Below are 26,797 nucleotides of genomic sequence, written 5' to 3' on the forward strand. Positions count from 1 at the left end.
TCTGCATTGTCATAGCAACACCTGAAACCACTGAATATTTTAATGTTATTTGGTATAGATGATAAATCAGAAAAACAATTTCCCACATAGAGAAATAAAAGATCTCTTATGAGAATATAAAAAAAAAATATATATTTCTTACTAAAAAGAATAAAAAAGAACAAAAGGTCATTGAGGATTTTTTTAAAAGTGTTAAAGGAATAGAAAGAATTCTAGAAGAAGCATGAAGGAAAAGTGAGAAAGGCTGGAAAAATCAAATATTAAATGCAAGAGCTTGACTAAAGAAGCAGCTGATATGAGGAAGGTTAAAGAGAACTTAATGCATGATTATTTCCTAGCATGGGTGAAGACATAGTCAGAAAAGCTGACAAGGAAGGTATACAAATCAGAAGTAATATCAAGAAGAAAAAAAAATCAAAAATGTAAGTGACACCTCAGGTAGTAAAAAATCAGGCAGTCATAAGTCAACTAAAATACAAACATTTGAAAATCAAGACAATTAGTACAAATGTAAGGTTTAGAACATAAGCTTTTATTTCTCAGAGAAACACCAAAACATGCTTGAAATTCTAAACTTCCAGGCTGTGAGAAAAAGTTCTGGATATGAGACAATCCAAAACAGTTGCTTAAGGAAAGGTGTGCAAAAAGGATTTTTCATAGTCTTGACAACTTAGAGCTACCTCATTCTACCCTAAATGCTTCCCTTTGCATTATCTTCCTTATTTTTATTCTGGCTTGAATCCCTTTCCATACATGTCCTACCTTTCTGCTAAACATTCTTACATGAAGTTTATCTTTACAGAAATAGCTTCATTACCTGTGTTGTCTTTCAGAATATATTTCCTTAAAATAGAAATCCATCTTGTCAGAAAGAGATTGAAGCAACATGTCCACAGAAAGTGCTCAAGTGCTTGTCAAGAGTTAGATCTGAAGATAAAATGCCTGGGGGAGTCTGAAGAGTCTCAGTTTTGAAAACCATTAATTTCCTGTGATTAGGAAGAAACAGTCCAGACCACCTGTAATTGTGTAATGATATTTTAGATATTGTTTCCCTAAGAGGTCTTAAGCTGATATAAACAGATACATTTTAGCTGAGGCAAACTGTGACATGATTTGATCCACATTTTGAGCAAACAGCATCTCATGGAAAATTATTTTGCTGAAAATCCTTTGACAGGTCTACTTCAAACTTTGCAGATAAAGCATAGTAGAGACCTTAGAAATACTTTTCAATGGCCCATATTTGAATTGTATTCAAAAATTCCAAGAAGAAAATTTTTTAAAAATCAGTCAGTCATAAAAAAATCAGAAAAGGTTTGGTAAGTTTACTTTCAGTCACTATTTTAGGACAACTGCCGTGTCCAAACTAGAGAGATATTTTTACTTTCTGCAATACAAAATTGAGTAGTGGATTGTGAAGAAGTCAAATAGCTTTTTTAATTCCCTTGGCAGTGAATTTCATCTTGGGATATAACAAACAATAAAATGTGAACTGCAGGATAAGACATGTAAAATCATTCATTCTTCTCTATGGCAAAAAGCTATCTTTGGAGTTCTTTGTCTCATGATAGATATAAGCAACAGGAGCTCTTTGGTGGACTGCAGAACTAATAGTTTCATAAACTCATGTACTCCCTGTAACTTCTGAGCCACCTTGTTCTTATATCCAGGTCTGTATGAGCTCCAGATCCGTTGTCTGGCTCTGACACTGTGCCAAGACAAGAACCCAAACCACACTTCTGCACTACAGCCACAACACTGCTGCAAACTCCATGTACTGCACATGCTATAGCCTTCACCTGACCGTGAAGCAAGATGTTTCAGAAGCTGAGAGTATTCTGAAGCCGTGTGTATACAAATGGGTAAAGTGACAGCAGGAATTATTACTAGTACCATGAGCTGATTTTAGATGGGCACCAGCTTTCAGAAAACACAGAAGATCTAAAGATCTTCTGCCTTGTATGAAACTGCCTAACTGCTTCACAAATTCTCGGGGACATAAGAGGAGAGAATAGAAAGGCACACAGCAAATTTAAGAAGCCTTGTTTTCTTATGAAAGTGTTTAAACAGCCTCACTGAAAATTGAGATACTCGCAGAAAGGGAAAAGAAACAGCTGAAGGGAGGAAAAAATCTTTGTGGAGAAATTTGGTATAAGGAAAGACTAAAGAAACTAAAGATTGCTCAAATGGGAAAAAAATATAAAAGTAGCCTTTTTAAAGTAATGTATTAATAAGCCTGTTCACTTAGAATCAAAAGAAATACATGAAAATATGTATGTTACAGGAGCACTACTTAATGACATAGAGTACAACTTTTATGGAATATAAGTAGTATAACAAATCATGTTTCATCATCAAAACTACAGCAAAATGCAAATTTGGTGGTATGGTGAAACAAGACTGTATTTAGAGTCCAAAGCATGTCAGAAATGAGTTCTGGTATCTCTAATATCTCCTGGGCATGGAGGACTGTTGCTCCATTTCCATTTAAAAAGACAAACATTTCCACCCACAGTATCTGTGAGAATGAAAGCTTGAACAAATTGTGGGCTGTTTTGCCTAGTCCTAGGCTGGACCTATGTGAAGTTAGAATTAATTCAGCAGCAGCTTGGATCTGGAAGCAGTGCAAAAGCAACCACAGTTGAAACAAGCCTTGCAGGAGCCAAGGGCACACAGGAGGGCACCTATTGAAAACTTCACCATCTCCCTCTGGCACTCTGAGCATGCAGTTGTTGTGCCTGCTGTTAGACCTGATGCAGTTTCATGGCTGCCTTCACAATAATTGCAGCGTAAAGTTGCCACATCTTTCATTAACCCAGCACTGTGCAAATGCTTTCTACTGCTACAAGCTTTACATGGGTTTTCAGATGAGATTGTTAGGGTAAAGTATTTACTCTCATAACCCTCTGTAGGCTGAGACAGCTGTGCTTGGAGCCCATCTGTGGGTTCCTGAAGGCATGACATGGCACAATCATAAAGCAAATATAATCATAAGCCCAGCAGAAAAGGCCTTGGGGATGCTGTTCAACAGCAGCTGAGCATGAGCCAGTGAGTGCCCAGGTGGCCAAGAAGGCCAATGGCACCTTAGTCTGTGTCAGCAGTAGTGTGGCCAGCAGGACCAGGACAATGACTGTCCCCTGTGCTCAGCACGTGAGGCTGCACCTCAAGTGCTGTGTTCAGTTATGGGCCCTTCACTACAAGAAGGACATTGAGGGGCTGGAGTGAGCCCAGGGAAGGGCAATGGAGCTGGTGAAGAGTCTACAGTGTAAGACATGGGAGTGGCTGAGGGATCCGGGGTAGTTTAGCCTGGACAAAAGGAGGCTCCAGTATCCTGAATAAAGCATATGAAACTCAATGGATTTTTCTATCTCTTGTGATAGTAATATTTTTATCCTTCATATCTTGGTTCCTGCTAGAGCCCTTTCCCTTTCCAATGTCAAATATAATCATCATCACTGAACACTGAAGCAGATTATTCTTTCAATTTAAGAGCCAGACCCAGCTACTTTTGTTTCTACTCTGTCCTGTCTGCATAGCAATTACAGCCTTTCATTACTGGCATTCTTCTCTGTTTACTTCAATATTTTAAAAATTATATATATACATACATATGTACATGAACACACACACATATATAAGTGCTGATAATGTATATTTTAAAAGAAAAGAGCACATGTGTTTTTAAAAGATAAGATTAAATTTTGGAAAATTTTCAAATTTTACTATACCCATACTTATTTTTGTATGAACTTGTATGTTAAAAAATCATATTTTCAACAGCTACTGATAAGACTAAGCAAACAAGCTCCTGTCAATATCCATGCCCAAACACAAATTATGAAAACAAAAATTGTAATTATTTCTATTTTATTAAAAAATGGCACTGAAAGTAACTAGAATCTGACATCATTAAAACAGCATAGGAAGGGAGATAGGTATTTTTTTCTCTGCTGCATCATCTACTTTTAGATGAGGTTTTGTTTATTATTTGATTTCTGGCTAAAAATAGATGAACATAGTCATGGTTATTTTGTCACTCTCAACGTGCTCAGATGACTAACAAGTTAAGGTCAAAATTTAATGTGTTCTTTTGGTCTAGGCTTTTACAAATTATATGTTTTGACCTGTTAGTAAACCAGCCCTTAAATGTCACAAAAGGTGTCTCACAAACCATCAGACAGCTCTAAGTGAACCAGACCTCCTGTGCAAGACAGGAGTATTTTTAATTCTTAGGAGAGGCAAAGTAGAATCCAACTATCTTGCATGGTTCCTTGCCACTTGATCAATTTTCATCTCATTATTCCCCACATTAGCTTGCAGGATTAACTGACTGTGGTGTGTAAGGCATGACATAGAAGAGAAAAAAATCTTAAATTTGATCTTGCAGTTATCTCTAGAGGACAACAACAAATTGATTCATCCCCTTATCAAGGATGTTATTGAGGGCAAAGTTATCGCCATTTAACTACTGTCTGTCTATTTTGTGCATGGATATTGCCTATTAGTGCACCATATTTTAATGCACTATTGGCCTAAAACCAGTAATTTGGGGATATATTAGCAGTCTGGTTTTTCTAAGTGTGTTACTGTGAGAAACAGTAGGGAGAGAAACAGGAAGAATAAATTATTAAGATATGATTCTTTTATGCTACTTATCCCAACTAATGAAGTAATCTTTAATTAGTTTTTGGGATTTGACACAAAAGTTTTCACAAAGGATTGTGTAACAGTACTGTCTGAAAACAAAACCTTTCTAGCTGTTATTTGAAAATGCAAGAAAGGAGAAAGATGTGACTAAAAATGGTTGGACACATAGGAATTATTTAGATTAGTACTCAACTCAAGTTTATTTTTACACATCACGTTTTTAATAGTAAATATTAGGGGATCTTCTCTGTATGAAGATGTCCAAAGCAGGCTATAGAACTAAGAGTGGCTGAGGCAAGGTTTAGATATGTGGAGCTAATGTGAATCTGACTTTATCTTTTTGTCTCCCTGCCCACGACTAATTAAACTAAAATCTCAGGAAGCACTATGATCCTTGTGGGTATCAAATTCTTAGAACAAATTCTCTATTTATGTTTCATTCAGAGTAATCATGGTGGTCATTATTCCATTTTTTAAAATCCAGTAGTCAATAATTTTACATATATAAGGCTATTAATAGGTTTCCAGCATATTTTATTTTGGAGAAAAAGGAAAAAAAAGTATTTGGTTTATTGATTGACCACAAATACATATTCCAGCATAAAAAGTATGGGGCAATTAATATTTTAATTAATGATCTAATGTATATTCCATTATCTTTTAGCCCTGTATACAATAATTTTCACAGCCTAATATATTTGCACCAATGCACTGCAATTTGCTGTCAAATTGCATTCAAGTGTATCCACTGAAAAAACTGAATAATGTTAATTTAGCAAAGTTTCTACTCTCCCATTACTTACCATTAAGTTTAACTATCCAAAGCTACAGGGATGTTGTACTTTGAAAAATACTCTAGGTGATGTTAGTACTGCCATTATTGGACATCTTGGGTAAGTTTATTCTAAAACATTAAAAAGTAATAGGACTCAGAGCAGCCCACTGAAATGTCCTAATTGTAATTATCATAATTTTTAAATTACTAAATTGACTTGAGAGTTTTAAAAAAGAATATGACAGAACCCAAGTAATATGGAGGAGAACATGTGTACAAAAACTTGCAGAACATAATATGGACTGAGTATATTAAGAACAAATCACTTACAAGTAAGCTGAAGTTACCTGACCCAACTCTAAGGGTGTCTGTTTCTTCAATTTTTTGAATAAAAGATATTGGTTAAAATAATTATTAATGAGAGGGCAGAAAGTTGAATGTCAGATGCTTACTAATTTAAGTCCTTCTTGGAAAAATGAACTAACAGTGACTAAAATTAAGTAAAAGTGGATTTGAAAACATTAAGCAACAAATAGTTAGGATTAAAAAGGCCCACTGCTAAATGGAAAAAATCTGTGACAGTTTACTTTAACTTGACCTATATATTCTGTAAAAGCTCATAAAAATAAAACTGGTCTGATGCTATTGAACAATACCACACACACTGGACCTTAAAAACATCTGAATATTCCAGTCTCTATGGAAAATATATTTCTCAAGAATTCCATTATAGGAGGCAGGTCATATATAAAAAGCACTGTATTTTACATTTCATGTGATAGGAATTTGTGGGAGTTTTTTGACAGCTAGTTACAGCAAACTGGAGTCTATAAGTGTTTTTGGATCTATGACTCATTAAATAGGCAGTGTATATATATATTATTATACAGATATTGTTCTTTTAATCCAGACTTAATTTTTTTGGAGAATACTTGATTTTAAAACAACTTCTTGAACAACACCTACTTGAGGTCTTGGGAAGGTTCTGCTCTGATATGGGGTGTCTCCACAGAGTGCCCAAACACTGCCCCTTCCGTGCCTAAAATACATAAATAAAATACAGTACAATTACTTCGGAAAATAAAAACACATTGAAATATATGACCACAAATTTACACTATTAGGAAAAAAAAAAAGTCTGATTAAATCCTTTATTAATAACTATAAATGTTTCTTAATATTTACATTTTCATTTCTATATCAAAATCTGAACCAACATTCTGTGAAGCTCTGGATTTCAGCTTTTTCACATACAAATCTGAAACATTTACAGATCCAAATTTTTCAGAAACAGTTCATCTGAATGCTTATCTCCATATTTTGGAGAACACTTATTTTACAGAGAATGGAAATGTTATAAGTTTGTGTGTCAAAAGCACAGTAGAGAAATACCTGCTGTATTTTATATTCTGGTTATTTTGATTACTTAAATTGAGATGCCAAGTTATTAGAAGTTTTGAGATAACTGTCTCTTGCCTGAAGTTGCTGGCTTAATCTTGTTTTCTAACAGTTTCAGAGTTTCCATCAGATGTTTCTCACTGAAAAATTTTTATCTCATGGAATGTGCTTTGGGTTGTGTTCGAAGTGGACCCTAAGGTATCTCCTACTGGGCATTTAAAATCCAGACAAAGAAAATGGGTAACAATTTTTCAAATATGAATTGCTTCTCTATTGAATTTTGATTTATGTTACTAGGTCCAAGTTAAATATAGTAATTCCACAGTTTTCATTGGACAACCAAGATTTTTCATTGAGAAACTCCTCTTCAATTAAAAAAATAAAACTCTAGTAAATATTCACTGAAGTTATTTTACAAAAAGATAATTATTTAATCAATTTTAAATGCATTTCTTGAAAGAAAATGATGGGGGGAAATAAATGACAAAAAAAATCTTTGTTCTTTGTTAAAGTAATAGAAAACTCAAGGAATTTGTATGTAGGGGACAACACTATAAAATCAGCATTTCTATTATCTCTCCCCTCTAAGGACTGAACACATAAAAGTTATTTATACCACTCACTTTACATTTAATAGATAGAAATAAATAGCCACTGTATGTTCTTCAGCATTTGAAGTTTGCTTCCTTTTTTTCACTTACTGACAATCATCTGCCTATCTTTGTTTACTGGTTTATCCAATGTCATTGTTTTGTCATCCACCTACATAAATTTTACTTTTCCTTCTCTGAAGGTGGTCTACTGGGCATTGTGCAAGCAAATAGCCTAGGACCAGGGAGAGAAAGTCTTTCCAACAGAGAACCTCCACCAAAGGCGAAAGAACTCAATAAAAATGTGTAAAATGAGTAATTTATCGTCTATCAAAATAAAATCACAGAAACTGTCTGGTATAACTATGGGCCATTACTAAATATTCTTGAATTAATTGCTATATTTCAATAGCGGAAGGTTTCTTTTGTTCTTTTGAATTCTGAGTAGACCTAAAAATATACCTACAATATGTCATAGTAGGTCTGCAAGAAATGCTCAACAGAACATAGCCATCACTCTAATTGCTGCAGTATTTTAAATACAATGAAGTATTTTCAATTTTTAAAATATTTTGCAAACTTTTTCAGAAACTCTAGATGTCACAAAAGATAGCTATTAGACACTTTTACAGTTAACCAATGATATTTGAATTTGAAAGCAGAATGAGGTTATAAATGTCAAATTGATAGCATTACTTTTTAGTGTTAAAGGGAAAATAGCCTGAGCAAGAAGCAAAAGAAGCCCAAGCTAAGCAAACTTAAATCTGGTAATGAATTTTTAAACTCCACCTTCATGAAAAGAAAACAAAACCAAAACCAACCAATCAACCAAAAAAAAAAATAAATACAACCCACCCCCCCAAAACTTTCAATGTGAAGTGGTCTATTAATATGGAATATTGAAGATAGGAAGAGGAGAGTAATGAATTAAAATCCTAGTCTTTTATCTCCAGAAATCGATAACCTTTACAAATATACTGGCAAAGAACGCTGAAAACAACTTTATTACAACTGCTGCTTTGAAGATCTCACAAAAAACCTCAACAAAATCCACTTTCTATAACCAAGCCTTGCTGAGTGTTATGGAAAACCACAGGAGGAAAAAAACCCAGCATATCTTTTTTCCTAGATTTATTTCTAAATGGATCATGCAGAATCTGTTTTTTAAATCTGGCAATGATTTGAGGTTCTCTTTTCTTTAAAAGACCATAAGAGCGTGTTTGCATAGCCAGGCCTTCTGCCACTCAAAATAAAGCTCATCCCCATCTACAATGAACCTCTCCTGGAGCTAAATATCCAAAATCAGAGTCTGTTTCTAGATCCCATTTCTCATTTTCATCAGTAAAATGAAATGCTTTCAACCCCAAGGGCCCTTTTTATTTCTGAAGGTGGCAATGGGATTTGAAGCTGTAAGTGAGCAGAATGCAGAGTTGCCAGTTTTATGAGAAGACCAAGCGGGTGATATTTGAAAGAACATTATCAATGCAAAGATGCACAAAATTCTCTCTAGTATGTCTCTGACATTAGATCAACCAGTAGTGCCAAAGGTAATGTCAGGCAAAGACTGATAATAATAGTTAAATGACAGCTGGTTATAACCCAGCTTTAGTATCTCCTCACTTTCAGCATCATTATTTAAAAAAAAGAGAAGGCATTTCTTCCCTAAGAAAATAGAAATCTGAAAGAAAGACCAAGTTTTTCAAGCAGACTGTAAATCCAGGCAGGTAGAATTAAAGATAAATTGATATAATTAAATAAAATATAGTTAAAACTAAAACCAAATCAACTATGTTCCTTTTGCTATTTGAAAATGCAATCTTAATGTTTTTTTTTCTTCTCATACAACATCAAAACCAGAAGTATAACAGTTCCTGTAGTAAATGCTTTATTCTTAAAAAAATACTTTCAATAGTTCAAGAATATCTCCAATTCCCTTTATTACATAGTGGAATAAAAGCAGGCACTATCAATTAGCTTGGTTTTAGTAAGAAAAGGTGAAAAAGATCAGCCAACCAGAATTTATTGACGTGTTTCCTGCAGTTAAGCAGCAGAGTCAAGAAAAAAGACTATCAGCATTAATAAAAATACAGAAGAAAACATATATTATCCTATTTTTCAAGTAACTATATGCAAATATGCAATAATTTGATGGGAAGTTGAACCATGTTGTTCAGTATTCCTAAGAAATGCTACTATAAACTTACCTTCTAATGATATAATTAAATAAATAGAACTATAAAACCAAATTCAAAGTCCATAGCATTATTTTCTAATTGAAAGAAATATACTTTAAGTATTTGATAAGTTACAATGTTACAATAATTATTTTTACAGAAATAAGAGGACATTCTAATAACTGTATTCCCAGACTTACAGAATCATAGATAAGACCTGCTTTGAGATAGTGAAATTCTAGTGAGAGACGAATGAATACATAAAAGGTGCAAAAAGAAAAGGCTTGAACCTTAAGGTCCTTTCAAGTTCAGCTCAAAAGGGAGTAGTTGGGGAACTGAATTCAAAGGAACATGAGTTAGAATGGATAACTACAAAAAGTGATCCTTTTAGAGGAAATAAAATCACAAGGCCATGGAGTAGGTGCAAAGGATCTAAAATAAAAATTGTAAGTGTACCTGAACAAAATTACACCTTCAGCTTCCAGTTGAAGAGAATGAGTTAAAAAAGACTTCACTAAGAAAGAAGCATCTGTGCAGCCAAATTACTGATCAAAGAATACCAGTTATTATAGAGGTTGCTGGAGAAAACACAGTAAACAACACAAGCCAGGTAAAAGGCCAAAAGTTCCATTCTGTACTTTGAGAAGCCTTTTTATGTATAGCTGATTCATAAACTCCAGACCTTTAAGAAAGTTCCTGACACAGAGCAAATTAAAATTACCCTGTTGCTACAAGCAAAAAACAGTCACACGTTCCTGTTGAAACAGTCCATTCAGAATTCAGAAAGACCAGTACAGACTACTAATTTCTGCTCAATTTACTGATTTCTTAAATTCAGCTCTTGGGAACTGGCAAGTGCCATTAATAAAATGGAAGTGTGACATTGGCATTTGATTCTGGATTATATTTGCTTATGCATGTGCATGGTAAGGAAGTTTTCTTCATTTATTCAATTAGCAAATAATCCTTTCATACTTTCTGAGTATTTAGCTTATATAACAAAATGGTACTTTTCAAAGTGGCTTTGTATGTAACTAGGATGAACAGACCGAGCTGCGTTTTTTTTTTTAATTTTGGGTTGTTTTTTTGGGAAGGCTTGTTGGAGAGTCTATTTGTTTTGTTGGTTTTTTGTTTTGTTCTGTGAAAAGAATGCTGGCTGAAGAATTGATAGGGCAAAAACTAAAAACTAATAAAGTATTTTGCTGTGAAAAATTACCCACATATTACCATTATCCCACTCCTTCACATCATTCATGTAAGCAAATCACCTAACAATGGAATTGTGAATCATTTTGATGTGTACAAACTACATGCCATTGTAGCATCACAGACACAGCTCAGTTTTACCACCCTGATTTTTCACTAAGTTTTTCAGAAACATCAAATAACTGTTAGTGAAATTATGCAAGTACTAGATTGGAATGCCAATTTGTCCACTGGGTTACAGACTTCAAAGAATGGTTTGTAAAACATTTGTTCTTTTTGAAGGTTGCATTTTTATTTGTTGCATATTAATTAGTTAAGTTATAGCATTGACAGATTTTATAAAGAGGGATAGATAATCAAGATTTTTTTACCATTGAAGAGACCTTAAAAACACAGACTATGTGTTTTAAGTTTGGAACCTATATGTTGTAAAAATTTAATTGGAAAAAAAAAATTCTTAATTATTTTACCATGTGTATATAGATAAAATTTAAAATGTTTTTTATGAACTTTGAAAGCTATTGTTCAACAATAAGACCTTGGAAGAGCTAATCACTGCCAGACTGGAAAAAAACCCAGAGATATTCAACTATGCAAAGCAATGATTATTAAAAGGTGACATAAAATGTTTGTTCCTTCTTTTGTAAAAGCCCAGTTATTATACTTTATTTTGAGATTAGTAGAAATGCAGCTTCTGACCTTCACATTGGTTGTGCATTTCTTAAAGACTTCCAATTTTTTAAGTTACTTGAAGTTTAATTTAGCCAGGTACTTGTATTGAAAAGTAAGATTCAACTGGATTTTTGCTATGGAGATGTACATGACTAAAATAAAAGTAAGTGAGTTATTTTCTGAAAACATGATTGACGTGATTGCTGGCATTTCAATCTTGCAGGGTCCCTCAGCAGCAAAACTGACTAATGTTAAATTATGAAGGTTTCAGATGTGGCAATACATGAGGTATATTATAGGTAGGAGGTTGTAGAACAGTCTGACTAGATGCAGTTGTTTACTTATAAACTAAAGCATGTGCATTGAAATCTTCTGAGTTAAGCTGTTATTAAAAAGTAAATTCTAAATGGAGTTATTGAGATTTATTACTCAAAGCACTTGAACATGACTAATTTGTGATGCATATTTTCAGTATGGCAGCCTTACTAAAGCAAAACTTCTTACTAAGCCTTTCATTAAAATCAGAAGAACAAGTTCCCCCATAAATTAAAATTCAGCATCTTCAGCGATTAAATTTTGATCAAAGCAAATCACAACTCCAGGAAATACTTGCAATATCCCAACAGTCAGGATTTATCTTTTTAAGCAGTATCTTAACTTATTAAGTACAAACATTTGACATGTAGATTCCTAATGGTGGGCAGTCGAGACACCTCTTGTTTTGCAATGCGAATGAAAGTGGCTTGTGCCCATCTGTCCAGTTTCTTAGCCATAGAATTGTTTGAAGGTTCACATTCAAAATCTATGTTTGGCCACCGCTTGATTTACTTTTCTGAAAACGTAAATCTATTTGAATACAATTCTGGACAGAGAATAGCAATAACATAATTCAATTAATAATTGGACATGACTATCCTAAATGCTCTCTCTGAGATGAAAAAGCCAGTAAATGTAAATGAAACTGCTGAAAAGTCACATTAAATCTGAATAGTTCCTCAAAACATGAATGAAATTGAAATATATATAAGGGGTTTGGAGAAAAGAGCTTTTAAAAACATCATAATTTCTGTAATATTTTTACCTTTTTCCCCTATTAGGTATGGCAGACAGAGATACACATGGTAGTAAAAATGATGAAATACAATCATTTTCTGCTTGAATTGTTCCAGTCTCCTTGAAACTTTACAACAGCTAAATATAAATTGATATATATGAATTGATTTAAAGATTATATTGAGATTTCACAGTAAATAATTTCTAATCCCCCCCTCAAAATTCATCATCTTATATAAATCATAATCTGGACTTGCAGTTTTCTTAAAATTGTGTAAATGATTTTGGGCTCATGATAGTTCATCAGACACAAAAAGGGTCCCTGTCTACATTTAAAAGATAGAATTTTAACAGGATTATTTTCATATTTAATAAGTAAAAAAATCACATTTTCACCTTGTTGTAGTAGATAACCCTAGATTTTGGAACACTCAGGCTTATGCTCTAATGAATAGTTAATTAGTTTCAAAGCACAATTGTTTCTCTGATGAAAAACGAATGAATCAATGAATAGGAAGACTATCAAACAAAAGTCAATAGCTTCATAACCAGGGCACTCACTTGGAATGTAAAGGTATGGTACATAAACTTGGATATCCCAAGTACAAAATGGAAGAATGAGAATATTGTTTCTCACACAGTTTCAAAAACAAATAGCAATAATTTCCCATTTTGAACCTTTCTGGAAAATACATCTGCCCACCCACAAAACATAGCCAGGAATGTCCATCCAATTTCATAGAATCATATAATCATTAAGGTTGGAAAAGAAATCCAAGATAATCAAGCCTAGCCCTTAACTGATCACCACTTTGACAATTAACCACAGCATTAATTGTCATGTCCAGTCATTTCTTGAACACTTCCAGGGATGGTGACTCCATCTTTTCCCTGGGCAGCCCATTGGAATGCTTGACTACCCTTTACAGTGCACAAATTCTTCCTGATGTTCAACCTCAACCTCCCCTGGTGTAACTTTCCTCTTGTCCTCTCACTAGTCACTGGTGAGAAGAGACCCACCCATCCACTTTCAGAAAGTTGTAGAGAGTGATAAGGTCTTTCCCAAGCCTCTTTTTCTTCAGTTAAACATCCCCAGATCTCTCAGCTGCTCCTCATAGTCCTCACTCTCTAGATTTTGCACCAGCTCCATTGCCCTTCTCTGGACATGCTCCAGCACCTCAATGTCTTTTTGAAGTGAGGGCCCTGAACTGGACACAAGGTCTTGAGGTGTGGCCTTCGCCAGTGCTGAGTACAGAGGACCATCACTGCTGTGGTCCTCCTGGCCACATTATTTTTGATACAGGCAAGGATGCATCTGCTTCAAAAAGCTCTAAAATAAAATATTTTATGATTAGCTTTTGATAAAAGTAAAGGGTATTTTCCCTTCAGTGATGACATTCCATAAATAAATAGTTTGATTTTTTAAAAGTTAAAAGCTCAGAGGACTTATGACAGGAATTTGTCCATTAAGTCTAGCCACTTAATTGTCTAAATTAGGAACATAGATTACTTATATTTTATCTGTAGCCAAAATGGAGAAATTGGCATCTCTAGAGGTTAGTTACTAATGATAATGGACTGAGACTAGAGCAACAATGCATACAGCCCAAGCACCTTGAAGCATTTGCCTTCAACATCTGATCAGCAATCAATAATCTGAATTTTATCTAAATTGGGAAAACCTTGTTTAGAATTCTCACTTTAACCATATCAGAAGTCATTCAAGTTTCTTACCCTTAGCATTTTAACTGCATCATAGGGTACCATATTTACCTTTTAAGGGCAAGTTCTCTGTGCCATATAGAAATGTGCATTTATTTCTGTTCTCTTTGCCATTACTGTAACATACTGATGAATTGTTATGAGTATGTGAGAATTACTGCTGCATTCATAAATTTTAGTAAATTGCTTTATTTATGTGAAGGAGGCCACAAAGCAGCAAGACAGTCATCCAGATTTTTTAAATAGCTGTATTATAGGATTTTTATTGTATTAGACTTAGCATAACATTGATAAATTATAATCAGATATTTAGATAAGTGCATTTGTGCACCCTGTAGAAGTTAATCATATGCAAGTACATAATATGCATTTAAAAAGTTTTCAAAGGCTTCCAAAACTTCTGAATACACACGAAATTAAAATCTGTGACAAATCCTCACATGTATTTCCACAATGCCAAAACAGGGATATGTGGATATAATACATTTTGGTGCCTATTAGGCCAAAATGCAACAAAAATACTAGTAACTCAAATTATTGAAAATCTTCTTTATTTTTCAGATACTAGAAATAAAATGAAGCTATAATATTAATTCCTTACAAGGTTGTTAAAAGGTTTCTATTTGATATTAGCTCTAGTGATTATTACCTATTATGAGTTCCCATTCCTGCTCTTTATTAATGTTCTGGTTTTCTCTAAAAGTAAATTACATAGATGAATACATTTAAACCAGAAATTAGGTAAGTCTTTATTGGAGCTTTAAATGGAAATTCTGCAGCTGTGAGTATAAGTGTGAATGTGGAACAGTTATTTTGTCACTTAATATTCTCAAAGTCTGCATAGCCATGAATCTATGCTTTTAATTTAGCAACAAAATGGAAGCAGGTGTATTTCAAACCAATTAAGTGCAGTGACTGCAAACCACCAATGGTTGTGTTAGCAAACATGTGCCTATTTGTTCTGTGTACTAACCACAGGAAAGACAGCCTTTTCTACAGGAAAGGATAAGATACTAAAGCATAGTGTAATATGGAAAAGTTGGCTGAAATATGCATCTTTTGCCAAAGACTCAGATGTTTTTTCAGGCAAGAACCACAGGAGACATGCCACATACCTTGCAGATGCTGTAGGAAGAGGGTTTATGGCAGTAATTTACTGCTAGATCTACCACTCCATTTTCAAGTTGGGACTGAGCTGGTCACAGTGTAATTTATCAGTGCCAGTCTCAATAGTTCCTTCTACATCACCAAGGATGTAGAAGGATAGTATCCAGGACTCAGACTATGACCACAATTCAGATTACTTGGCAAATCTTGCAACAGTCCAGCTCTGCTGTGAGTCTTGTGGCGAAACTTTCGTCTTGTCTCTGCTCTTTTACTGTTTGTGAGTCAGGAGAGACTCAAAAATCACACTCTCATCACTGCTGCAATACAACTATCATAAATTCACCTTTCACACACCTATCATAAATTCAGACTTTTAAGATTTAAGTGCTTTCCATTGCCTTGCTACATACCAATGCAAGTCCAGCTAAAACTAGCAAAACAGGGTTTACTGCTGCATCAAAATTCAGTGTGGTCAGCTGCCAGAGAAACCTGTTTTTCACATCCTCTTAAAGTACATTAAGTTCAGGCATTTTCAGAATAGAAAACTGAATCCTGGGTGCCAGTACAGTCATGCCAAGGGAACAGAATGTCATACAATTTGACAGTCATCATGAAATTAGTTATTTTGCTTTATCATTTTTAAGTTAAAATAACAGAAAAAAATATATTTCCTTTGTCCAGCTATCAACAAATGCACTTACTATTTTCAGAGACAGGTTAAGAAACAATAAGAAAATATTTTTTATTTTGTGTTTTCTTCAGATCCACTGAAAGAGGTATTTCTTCTCTATATTATCCACTTAATAAACTGTCACGATGCTTACCACTCCAGCCTTTCAGCTTACACTGAAGAGAATGTGACTGGGAAAACTTCTATTCTTTTATTCTTACACTTTCCAAAGGAATATACTTCTTTTAGTTTTAATCTTCCTTTTCCTTTAGCCTCCCTCTGTCCTCTAGACATCACTCTAGTAATATATTCTGTTTTTTTTCAGCAGGATACTCCCCTTGCTCCTTTTCTTGTTTTACATTAAAATTCCCTTTAGTATCAATGCAATTTTTTGCATTAATTTTTTGTCTAAATGAAATTGTTCTGCGTTACTGTTAGATTTGCTGTCAAAAAGGGGGAAAAAAAAGAAAGTGATTTCATTAAAACTTCAAATTCAGAAATTCTAATTGCCTTTTCCTTTCTTTGTAAATCTAAATATAAATCAGGGAGGAAAAGCCAAGAATGACAGTGCCAAGTAAAAAAATTGCAACTATAAAAAGCCTGAAAACAGTTCTGACAGCTAAAACATGAAACAAACTTGTTGATAGATATTCTTTCTGCACAATATGCTTTTTCTATTTTCTCTGCTCTACACTGAGAGTATAAAAACAGATTTAAAAAGTAGTCCATCATTTGGTAATGCTGCTAGGATAAAAATACCAAAAATAATACAATTTGCTTGCTTGATACAAAAATAAATACTTTTAAAAAACTATCTCCCTTTGATGTTTGAAGAGAAAAGACTTTCAGATGCAACTACCAATCACACCTCATGATTTCAACCATAAATTGGGACAGGAATTTTTCAAGTGAATCTAGCATTTGGCTACTTCCAGTATCTTACTTTGTTGAACTTGAAAGCACCTAGGGTCCTAGCCCGATATCCAAGTACTTTTAAATTTTATCATGCTGCTGTTATCTAGAACTCTGACCAACACAACACACTTTGCAGACAGTGATGTAGATAAAGGAAGGAAAATACCCTATAACATTGTAAGTAGTGTAACCTATACTACTTGCTGTCATTTCTATCAACTTTATGAATCAAAGGTTTAGAATGATGATACTTAAGGGAAAGTTCTCTACTTGAGCTAAATGACATTTTGGCATTTGTAAAGCAATAAGGCTGCCTGTAAGGACTGGAAGATATTTGTACATGATTGTGCATGTGTGTCTGTATATATGTGTGGTCTGATCTACTCTCTAGCAGTGTTTTTTCTAACATACTCACAAAATAATGCTCAAATGTTTTACAAATCTGATAGCTTCAATGAAAAACCAAGATATATGCTAAAGAACAGTTATCATAAAACTGAACTCAAATGCTTTCAAGTAGGAAGAGGTAGAAAATCATATCCCACTATACCCATTACTGATATTAGTGTTGTTGGGATCAGTACAAGTTTTCTTCAGATCTTAAACCAGTAAAATTTATGCTATTCAGATTCAGTTCAGTTTAATGATGAATGTAACTTATAACATCAGGAAGCATGGACATGTAGGTTTAGTGTGGGCTACCAGCTCCAGTATGATGAGCTTCTGAAAAGACAGAAGCTCATCATACTGGAGCTTCTGATTGCTTTACCTTGCTAAGCTCATTCATTCTATCCTTTCTTGTAATAAAGTGTGCTTATTTATGCAGCTTTCTCATCTTCCCCTCCCTGTACCAAACTTTAGTCAAAAGTGAAGATGACAATACATCTCAAAAGCAAGTAACCTATGTGTAAATGCAAGTACTGGTCCCTAGCTTTTTGGTCACACTAACCACATTTCGTTCTAACCAATGTGTTACAGCTTAGAAAAATCCTAAAAGATATAAATAAAACTACAATGAAGATGACTGTAGCTAATATGTTAGTAAGAACTAAGATTAGAAAGAAAAAAAATTATTGAATTTATATTAGATGACTTGTGACTAGACATAAACAAAAAATATCTGAATTCTGCTTATTCTTCTCTGTAATCATTAAGTTCAAAACCAAATCAAGACCAATCAGTTAATCTTCAACAGATGATATAAATAGCTCTGAAGCAAAAAATGAAGGAAATTCTACATCCTCTATAGCCAAACTATTTCCATGTTCCTCTATTCTTTCATTTAAAAGATTTGTGAATTTTTTGTTGGTTAGTTGGTGTGAGGTATTTTGTGGGGCTTTTGAAGGTTTTTCATTGGTTTGGGTGTTTTTTTTTATTTGTTTGGGTGTTATTTTTGGATTTGGGGTTTTAACTGATAGATAGCATCCCTTGTTTTTTCAACAGGTTGTTTCTCAGGGCCTCAAGAGTGATATGAAATTCTCTTTGAGATTTTTTTTCTTCAAGCTACACAGCACCAACTTCTCTCTTCCTCAGAAATAATTCTTCTGGACAACTAATCTGTGCCATGGATGTAGGTTCTATCCAGTTGTTTACTGAATAATGGTACACCAAACAGGACTGAACTCTTTGAAGAGGACCTTGCCAGTGTGGAATAGCTGAGAAGACCTACGGGGCCTATTCCTGCTTACACATTCTAGCTTCATATTTGACTTTCTTCTTTCACATAATACTCTTGACCTTTGATCAAAATGCTTTCTAACTGTTTTTCTGGCAGTACATTTAAGTATTACTTAAGATTTCTTTGAAGTTTGAAAATTGAACCATAAAAGTCAATTTGATTTTGTTTTGCTTTTGTCTTTCCCTGTAACTTTGGAGCAGGGGATGTTTTCATTTGAAAGAATTTCAAGATTTCTTTCACCTTCACATTCTCAGTTCTTCCCCACATCAACACTTACATTACTTTTTCAACACTGTTTCAGCCTTACAATCTATATGTCTTTTGTACAATCTTGATATTTTCTTTTTTTCCCTAAAAAACTACAGTTTTTCACTGTAGTTAAAAGTCTTTTGAATTTAAAAGAAACAAGAGGCCCCCAAATTATCCAAAATGTTGTCACTAGACCCTATGCATTAGATGATTCCTTTTCTTTATCAAAAGCCTAATCTGTTTCTTTTTTTTTTTTTTGTTTGGTAGTAAACATTACCACATAGGTTGTTTGCTCTTTCTTCAATACCCATGAAATACAAATAATAATTTATTCTGAATCTCAGAGCAATTATTTAACTTTCAGTTGCATCCATTTCTGCCTGGATAGTGACGTTTTTTCTTCATTCTATTTTTGTGAGATAATTTCCACGTCTTTCATAGAATATGTGTTGATTTTTACCACTCTTCTGGAATTTACATTATCTATTCTGAATTTTTAAGCATTTCTATCTATACTTCTTAAACTTTATAACACATACATATGTACTTTCTGAGCCTTGAGCAATGCCACATTGTAATACACAATTCAAATACAAAGTCCTATATATATTGATGATATTTTTCTACAGCCAGAATAATGGCTTATTATGTTTGTGTCTTGGTGTGCTGAATTTAATGCTGTCAGACACTGTGAAATTTAAACTCATCATTAGCCACAATGAGGATAGGAATTTAAATTCACAATGTAGGCTGAAAGCCGCAGGCCATATTTTTTTTGTTTAAATAATTTCTTTTCTGGAGTTGCTTTCTGTGTGCTAAATTATTTCTAGCTTATAGGAGTCTGCTATGAATAAGATTTGAAATGTATTGCAGAGCAGACATTATCAGAATCTATGTTTTTCACAGCTTTACCTGCATACCTGCTTTATAAACTGATCTAGGAAAAACAGTGAGGTCCAAGATGTTACTGGTGGTGAGCTAACATTTCCTCAGAGTAAGGCTTTGTATCAAACTGTGACTGCCATGGACTCAAACAGTCCTCAAACCTTCATGTGAGGCTTTCTGCTACTTTCCACCTAAATTTAGAGTCAATTCATTTAAGTTTGTAAAGCATGATGTATGTCATGACAAATGCTTCTATAATGTCACCATGCACTTTGTGGTTACTAAATACATTTACTTGTGCTTCAAGTCAGGATAAAAATTTGCTTAAGGTTCAATAAAAATAAAAAAGCCACTTTGTAGGGGTTTCTAATGTAATTCAGAGAAAATGAAGTGCACTTCTGACATGCATTACATGTCTTACTGTACGAGGTACATCAGTATATTCTTAGAGAAAAGTCAGGTGCCTACAATATCTCCTGAAAATGTAACAGCATTTCTCCTATTCTGAAAGCTTTACAAATTGAAATCCAAATTATTTCATCTTCTAGCACCCAATGAGAATACTGTTCCAGAACAAAGCAAAATTTTTTTGGCCTTGTAGTGTCACCATTATAGTGTGAGTGTTTGGAACCAAATTCTCTTTTTTATTGAACTGAAATCCTACAGTGTTCTGCAACCTGATCCTTATCTCATACAACACTTTTTTTTTTCCAGATATAAATAAACCACAAGCAATTTATTCAAAGCAAAAAAAAAAAAAAAAAAAAAAAAAGGAAAATAGGAATCTTGGAGCTCTTTTATGATTCACCTTTCCCTCCTGTGAGTAGTTATATCTTAAAAATAGAGATGAGTCTGAGTGCTGCAATTTAAATGTGCATTTGCAAAACTACAAAGCCTGAGGGCATGTAAGTGTCAACGTTAGTTCAGGTTTAACAGTTAGACTGTTGCTGCAAAATCTGAACCAAATTAATACCCGGTGCCTCCATCAAAGCCTTCTGAAAGTTTACTGTGTGTTTTCCGAAGAAGCTGTTTTGGTTTGATTTAAAGTTAGCTTACTAATAGTGGGGCAAGTTTCCACTAAGCTTTGACTGCTCCCTAGTTCATGTGGGTTTGCCTGGTTATCTGTAATTCAAATACCTCAAACGAGAACTATTTTAAATTACATCTGTAGATTTCATACAGTCCTTCAGCAGGAAATGTAGAATGTGACTAGGAATAGGATGCAGAAATTGGCAGTTTTTCCTAAAAGCATTAATGCATCCATTGGCCACAAATATCCAACAGTGGATATTGGTGTTCATCTTGGTGTTAAAGGTTAACCTGAAAATCAGATTCACTTAAGTGTGAAACAGCCTCTGGATTGATGCTGCTCTGTACCAGAACAGGGAAAATATTCTCCACCAACCTTGAGAAACTGCTGTCTGCATTCTGCAAAGGAACAGCTCAGACAAGAACAGAATCAGCTTAAAAAAAAATAAACCTTACTTAATAGAATCAAATAGATTACAGCCCAGAAGGACAGGAAAGGATTAAAATCTGTCTTCTCTTGTAAATGATGCTATAATGAAAAAAGAAAAAAAAAGTTGATTACTTAAGGAGAGTTATTCAGAAAGTATGGATTATAGAAAGGTTGACTCTCTGTTTCAAAGGTGTGTCATTTAGTTGTTTGGGTATTTTTTTTTTCATTTTCTTTTCTTCTGCCTGACTATATGGTGGTTTCTTTTATTTCTCAGTCTACAGAAGAGGCTAGATGAGTATTTTTCACTGAAATGGCTGTAGAGGAATTGAATGTGTTTTCCTGCTCTGACAAAACTGTTTGCACATGTATCTGTTTTTTGGTTTATTCCTTTTTAAGAAAAATTTATTTTATCAAGACTTATTTCGCTTTACGTATGTTTCTGAGACCAATTCTTCTTTTCCTTCCACACAATTTTAAGCGCCAAAAGTCAAAACCTTTCTTTTGTTAATAAACTGTTTTTATCCTTAGGTTAATGTATTCTTCCAACAGTCTACACAGTCACCTGCAGGCTGGTGTGGATACACTCTACTTGGAATCTGAGCTGGATGGTTGCATTCTACCCTTAAATAGAAGACATAAATTTATTTACACTGTGTCCTGGATAATAAATTTATAAATAAATAAATATATTTATTCTCACCATTTGTAGCCTGCCCATAAAGCTTTCAGTTCATAGACAAATTAGAGTTCAGATATATAAATGTGATTGTAATCAGCTCTGTAGTTGTACCTCCAGAGTCATGACCTGACAGGTTGTTTTGTTAAGTGGTTAGACTATGACAATAATATCTTTCAGTTAGCGCTCCCTCACAGGCAAGAACAGACATTAAGTGCTTTCTTGAAACCTAAATAAGCTTATCAGAAACCTTATTCATCACTGGAGTACATATTAGTGTACTCATTACTCAGGAAACACAGAAATCCTATATATGTGATGCATTTTTGTTACTGACAGATGATGACAGAAGATTTCAGGTTCATTTAGTGTTCAGAATAACAAGAACTTGTCATATCTGCTTAAAGGATTAAATTTTAGCACCACATCAAATACAGTAGTTTTACTGTGGTCAGAAAATTTGGCTCCATAAGCCACCTTAAAATGATTAAATGCCTCCCTTCATCTTCACTCTCCCAACTCCATCTGTACTGAATGACAGCCCACCCCACTGAACATGGCAAATCCAAGACCTTCTTTCCCATTCATGCTGAAATTCCTATTCAGTCTCTCAATGCACTAGATATAAGTCTACTGTAATAACCACATACATCAAATAATAAGTTATTTTTCTACATTTCAGTACTCGTTATAAATATTTTATTTCTACTTCTCTAACCTAATTTGCAATTCACATATATTTCCTCATAATTCTGTCATATTTCCTTTTTATAGCCATAAGCCGTATTTCTATTTTATCATTTCCTTTTAACTACCCTGGAAGACCTTTCTATATTTCAATTACCTGCAGACTCCCAGTCCCGCAGCATAGTCTTAAAATCAAAACTGAAATATTGATGCACTCCTCTGCATATTAATTCTGATTATTAGAATATTATCAGAATATAGGTATGCTGGAACCTTCTGAAGCTTCCTTGACACATCAAGGCTCTCATCTTTCATCTAGTGAAGTCAATGACTGATCAAAAGCCAGACTGAACCCACTGTAAGCATATACTTCAGTGTAATGAAAAAGATACTTGCAGCCCTTCACATACTTTTTCCTGACAATGTTTTGGTGTCAAAGTATATTTTACCTACATGCATCCTGCTATTAATCTGACTAAGTTACCAGAGTATGTGCTCTATTGTCCTTTTCTGACTTCCATTTTTCCACATGATTGTGCTATTTGACAAGGAAGAAGGTTCTTAGGAAGTCATAGTGTCCTGGAAATTTTTTATGCCTCTTTTGTTTCTCCTAGTACTGCTAGCAACAATGTGCAAACCTTTGTACAACTGCAATTCCCCTAGTGAGAACTATTTCTATGTTTGAAATATGAGGAAAAAAGTTAGCTTCAGCCAATTAGATCAGATCATACAATACAGACGTGGAACTTCATGTATTTGAGAAATTTGCATTTCCAAAAATTATGAAGTGGTTGAACTCTACAGAACCAAAATCTTGGTAAAACTATAACTGACAAATTTCTAAGTAGATCCTTATTTCTTTTTAGAGAAAAAGTATTACTGTTGACATGTTAATTATAACAAAAAAATTCAGTTGTATCCTGAAAGGACTTCAAGTCCTGGGCTAAAAAAAGCAGACTACACCACCCAGATATGCAGCAGTAAGAAAGAAAATAATCCAGCAATTAAGAAAGTAGTAGGAAACAAGATTAATTCAATTTCCTTAAAGGTAAGTAATATTTTCCAAACAATTTAGACTGGGTTATTTAGAAAAAATTATATAGCTGATTTGCTACATCTAGAAAACGAAATTGGATTTGACTGCAGAACAGCAATGGCTTCTGATTGATGACCTATCTAATTTAATTTGCAAATCTATTTTTGCTTTGTTTTTTTAAAGCACGATTAATAAACATAAAAAGCCACATGTGCAAGTATAACATATAGAAGCTATGTAAACCTGGAATGAAAGAAATTATACTATAGTTTTTATGGGTCTGAAAAGAAGGGTCAGAGATAAAATCATGTTTAAATAAAGAACATTATAGGAAAGTGAAGGAATTATATAATCAAAAGAACATGTAGGAGACAACATGAGAGTTAAATTACTGCTTCTTCTTTGAAATCATAGAGAGAGAAATTCCCTTTTCAAAAAGCAAAATATTTGTAAAATTTGGATAGAAAAGTATGAGTTGAATAGGAAAAAAAAGAGACTTTCTGATAGTGTGCACTTAGCTTTAACTAAGAAAGCCACCTTGGAAGACAAAGCAGAAAAAACCTCATTTACATTGTAAAAAAAAAAAATAGGTGCAGTTTGACTAAAACTAAGTGAGTTCCAGGTTCCTCCATCCTTCATATACAGCTGCTAACTATGAGTTTGCTTTAAGAAAAAACAAAACAAAGCAAAACAAAACCCCATACTAACAGAGCCATCCAGTGAAGGTTTTTATAAAACTTTATTTCACAGCATTGTCTCAGGAAAATCTAGACAAAGGGATTCTACCTAAGGGATTCTTAATCTTTCTCAAAAGTACTTTGGCAGGATAAAGCTGCCTCATGATGTGTGCTTGTACTCTCATGAACAAGGTTGATCAGTGCTGTTCTGCTACAGGAGTATCTTACAGAGATCATAATCCAGTTAAAAGAAAAATGAAATAAAAGCAAAGGGAATAAAATTTTGAATTAAGATTTAAATAAGAGAAGTAAAAATCAGATACTCTTGTTCTGTAGGTGCAGAGAGACAGAAGAAGACCCTGTGATGCTATAGATGCTTGGAACAGCAGGGTGAATATAAAAAAAATGGAGAAAGGTTTAACCATGTGCAGAAAGGAGCCCCTGAGCCCACCAGAAAATGAACTTCTTGTTACTACTTGTTTCCCTAGTTCTTTAACAATATGTTCACCTCATCAAGGCTTTCTCTTTCCTCCCTCCAAAGCTCCATGTTACATGTTAAACTTGGTGGCAGGAAGCATCTCTGTGCAAAAGGACAATAGACAGCTGCAGTTCTCACAGCTCTCTCTAACAACACAAAATTTGAATCTTTTTTCTTCTTTCCTTGAGTAATAAAGCAGAAAAGAGCTGATGCAGTTAAAAGGAAAAGCAAAATTAGCAATGTAAGGAAGCATAAGAAGTTAAACTAAGCCAATCAATTGTCTAATTTTAAAGTGAGACACTTTATTATACAAATATATAACTGCAATATCTCTAAACCAAAAACTACTTCTGATTCCATATTTTTCTTATCTGCTTGGAATAGGCTGCATACACAAAAATTTACAAATAAAAATGTTACAAAAAAAACTAATCAGTGAGAAGCTGCCAGCTTATCTTTCAAGTTTTTATTAATCAAGAATTTCTTAGACTGACTTATGATAGATTGCTTTTAAAAGTTGAGCATTAAAAAACATTCTTCTGAATGGAGGAAAAATAGTATATGAAAAATCCCACATTGCCATGGTAGCTTACAAATGTCCATAAGCATACTTTGAAAATTATTTGCCAAAATAAATAATTTACTGGACACATTCACAGTGAAGTATTTTCAAAGAGACACTGTTGATTGCTACAGAAGAAAAGAAAATAATTTCATTGTAGTACCAGCCTTAAGTAAATACATGCAAGAGATTTATCTCCAAATAAGCACATCTTATTTTCCCTTTTTTATATTCAGCTTTTGTTTTATTTCTTCTTCCATAATTCCTTCTCTATATTCACCCCAAGGCACCATGATAATAAAAAACACAAGCTTGAGAAAAATAAACTAAAGAAAAAAATTCTGGTTGATGTTTGACATTATGATTTCCTGCCAGGTTTCATCAGTCATATCATGCCATGTGGAGTAATACAATCTGATTGATGCTGCTCACAGGGACTCATCACCTTTCAGGTGTTTGCTGAAGAACTTAAAGGTATCACATAATCTTTGGATAAAATTAATTCTTTTGGTGCCAAATGTTTGATTAAAAAATAATGATAATGACATCAAAAACTTATGATTGCATTTCTCAGTGGTGGGGAATCTAATTCTTAGCATCATTTATAAATGGCTAAAAGACTTATAATTGCTAAAACAACTTATAAGTTGTTTTATTTTTTTACTTATGATAGATACTTTGAAATCTCATGGATCAATTGTACATTTAAGATTAATTTTCTCAGCATTTATTATTATGACCAAGTTTGAGCCTTAGCAGGATTCAGCATGATTGTCTTTTTCCACGTTATGCTTTCCTGCAGATTGCTGAACACCTCACTGCTCATGGAAAGCACTGAATTAATTCCTTGTTTTGCTTTGCTTGTGTGTGTGACTTTTGTTTTACCTAATGAGCTGTCTTTATCTCTCCACCCATTAGTTTTTGGGTTTTTTTTATTTTCGCCCTTCCAGTTCTCTCCCCCACCCGCACTGGTGGAAGAATGAGTGAGTGCTTGTGCCAGACTTAGTTGCTGGCTGTGGCGAAACCATAACAGTAACCTTTATTTCATTGTAAACTCATATAGCCAAGTCAAGGCAAGGTTTTTCAACTGAGCCTCATGAAATCTTAATTCATATGGAAGTCAGATTTGATATTTTATATACAAAAAACCAAAGACTACCGTATACATAATATTTTTTTAACAATTTTGAAGGAGCATTACATAAACAAATAGCACACACCCCAAAACAATACTTTATTTTATACTAACATATAAAACCAAAACACAGTGGTAAGTGCGATTTGTACCACAGTTGATCCTGTAGAGTTTAAATTAAATCTACCTTTAGAGGAATTGATATTTAAATAATGCAGTATTTTTTGGTTGGTCAAACAATCACTGATAATGAGAAGATATTTTCTTCTCCAGTGGACTAAAATTTTGTAGATTGATAGTTTACTTACTACTAAAGTTATTTAAAAATATATTTACATGCATTTAG

At 33.8% G+C, this 26,797-nt stretch overlaps 1 protein-coding gene and 1 long non-coding RNA gene across 16 annotated transcripts in view; one reads left to right on the forward strand and one right to left on the reverse strand.

Annotated features, from left to right (window-relative positions):
• Positions 1-26,797, reverse strand: part of SGCZ (sarcoglycan zeta) — a 393,854-nt gene that overhangs the window by 27,687 nt on the left and 339,370 nt on the right. For 13 of the 14 annotated variants that reach the window (XM_072928218.1, XM_072928219.1, XM_030271149.4 and 10 more), the window contains one exon: positions 6,389-6,461. In XM_072928218.1, the coding sequence (XP_072784319.1) occupies positions 6,389-6,461 (73 nt within the window). Of the gene's footprint in view, positions 1-817; positions 1,017-6,388; positions 6,462-26,797 lie in introns of all 14 variants that reach the window. The other variant, XM_072928211.1, reaches the window with a different exon arrangement.
• Positions 6,478-26,761, forward strand: LOC115494964 (uncharacterized). Of its 2 annotated transcripts, none has more exons than XR_012055601.1 (3): positions 6,478-10,510; positions 18,373-18,499; positions 20,456-26,761. It is a non-coding gene; the product is annotated as an uncharacterized lncRNA (long non-coding RNA). The 2 variants fall into 2 exon arrangements; XR_003960013.4 differs by having other exon boundaries at positions 6,481-10,510; positions 18,373-20,560; positions 21,729-26,761.

The sequence above is a fragment of the Taeniopygia guttata genome, chromosome 4 (genome assembly GCF_048771995.1).
Source record: "Taeniopygia guttata chromosome 4, bTaeGut7.mat, whole genome shotgun sequence".
NCBI classification, from domain to species: domain Eukaryota; kingdom Metazoa; phylum Chordata; class Aves; order Passeriformes; family Estrildidae; genus Taeniopygia; species Taeniopygia guttata.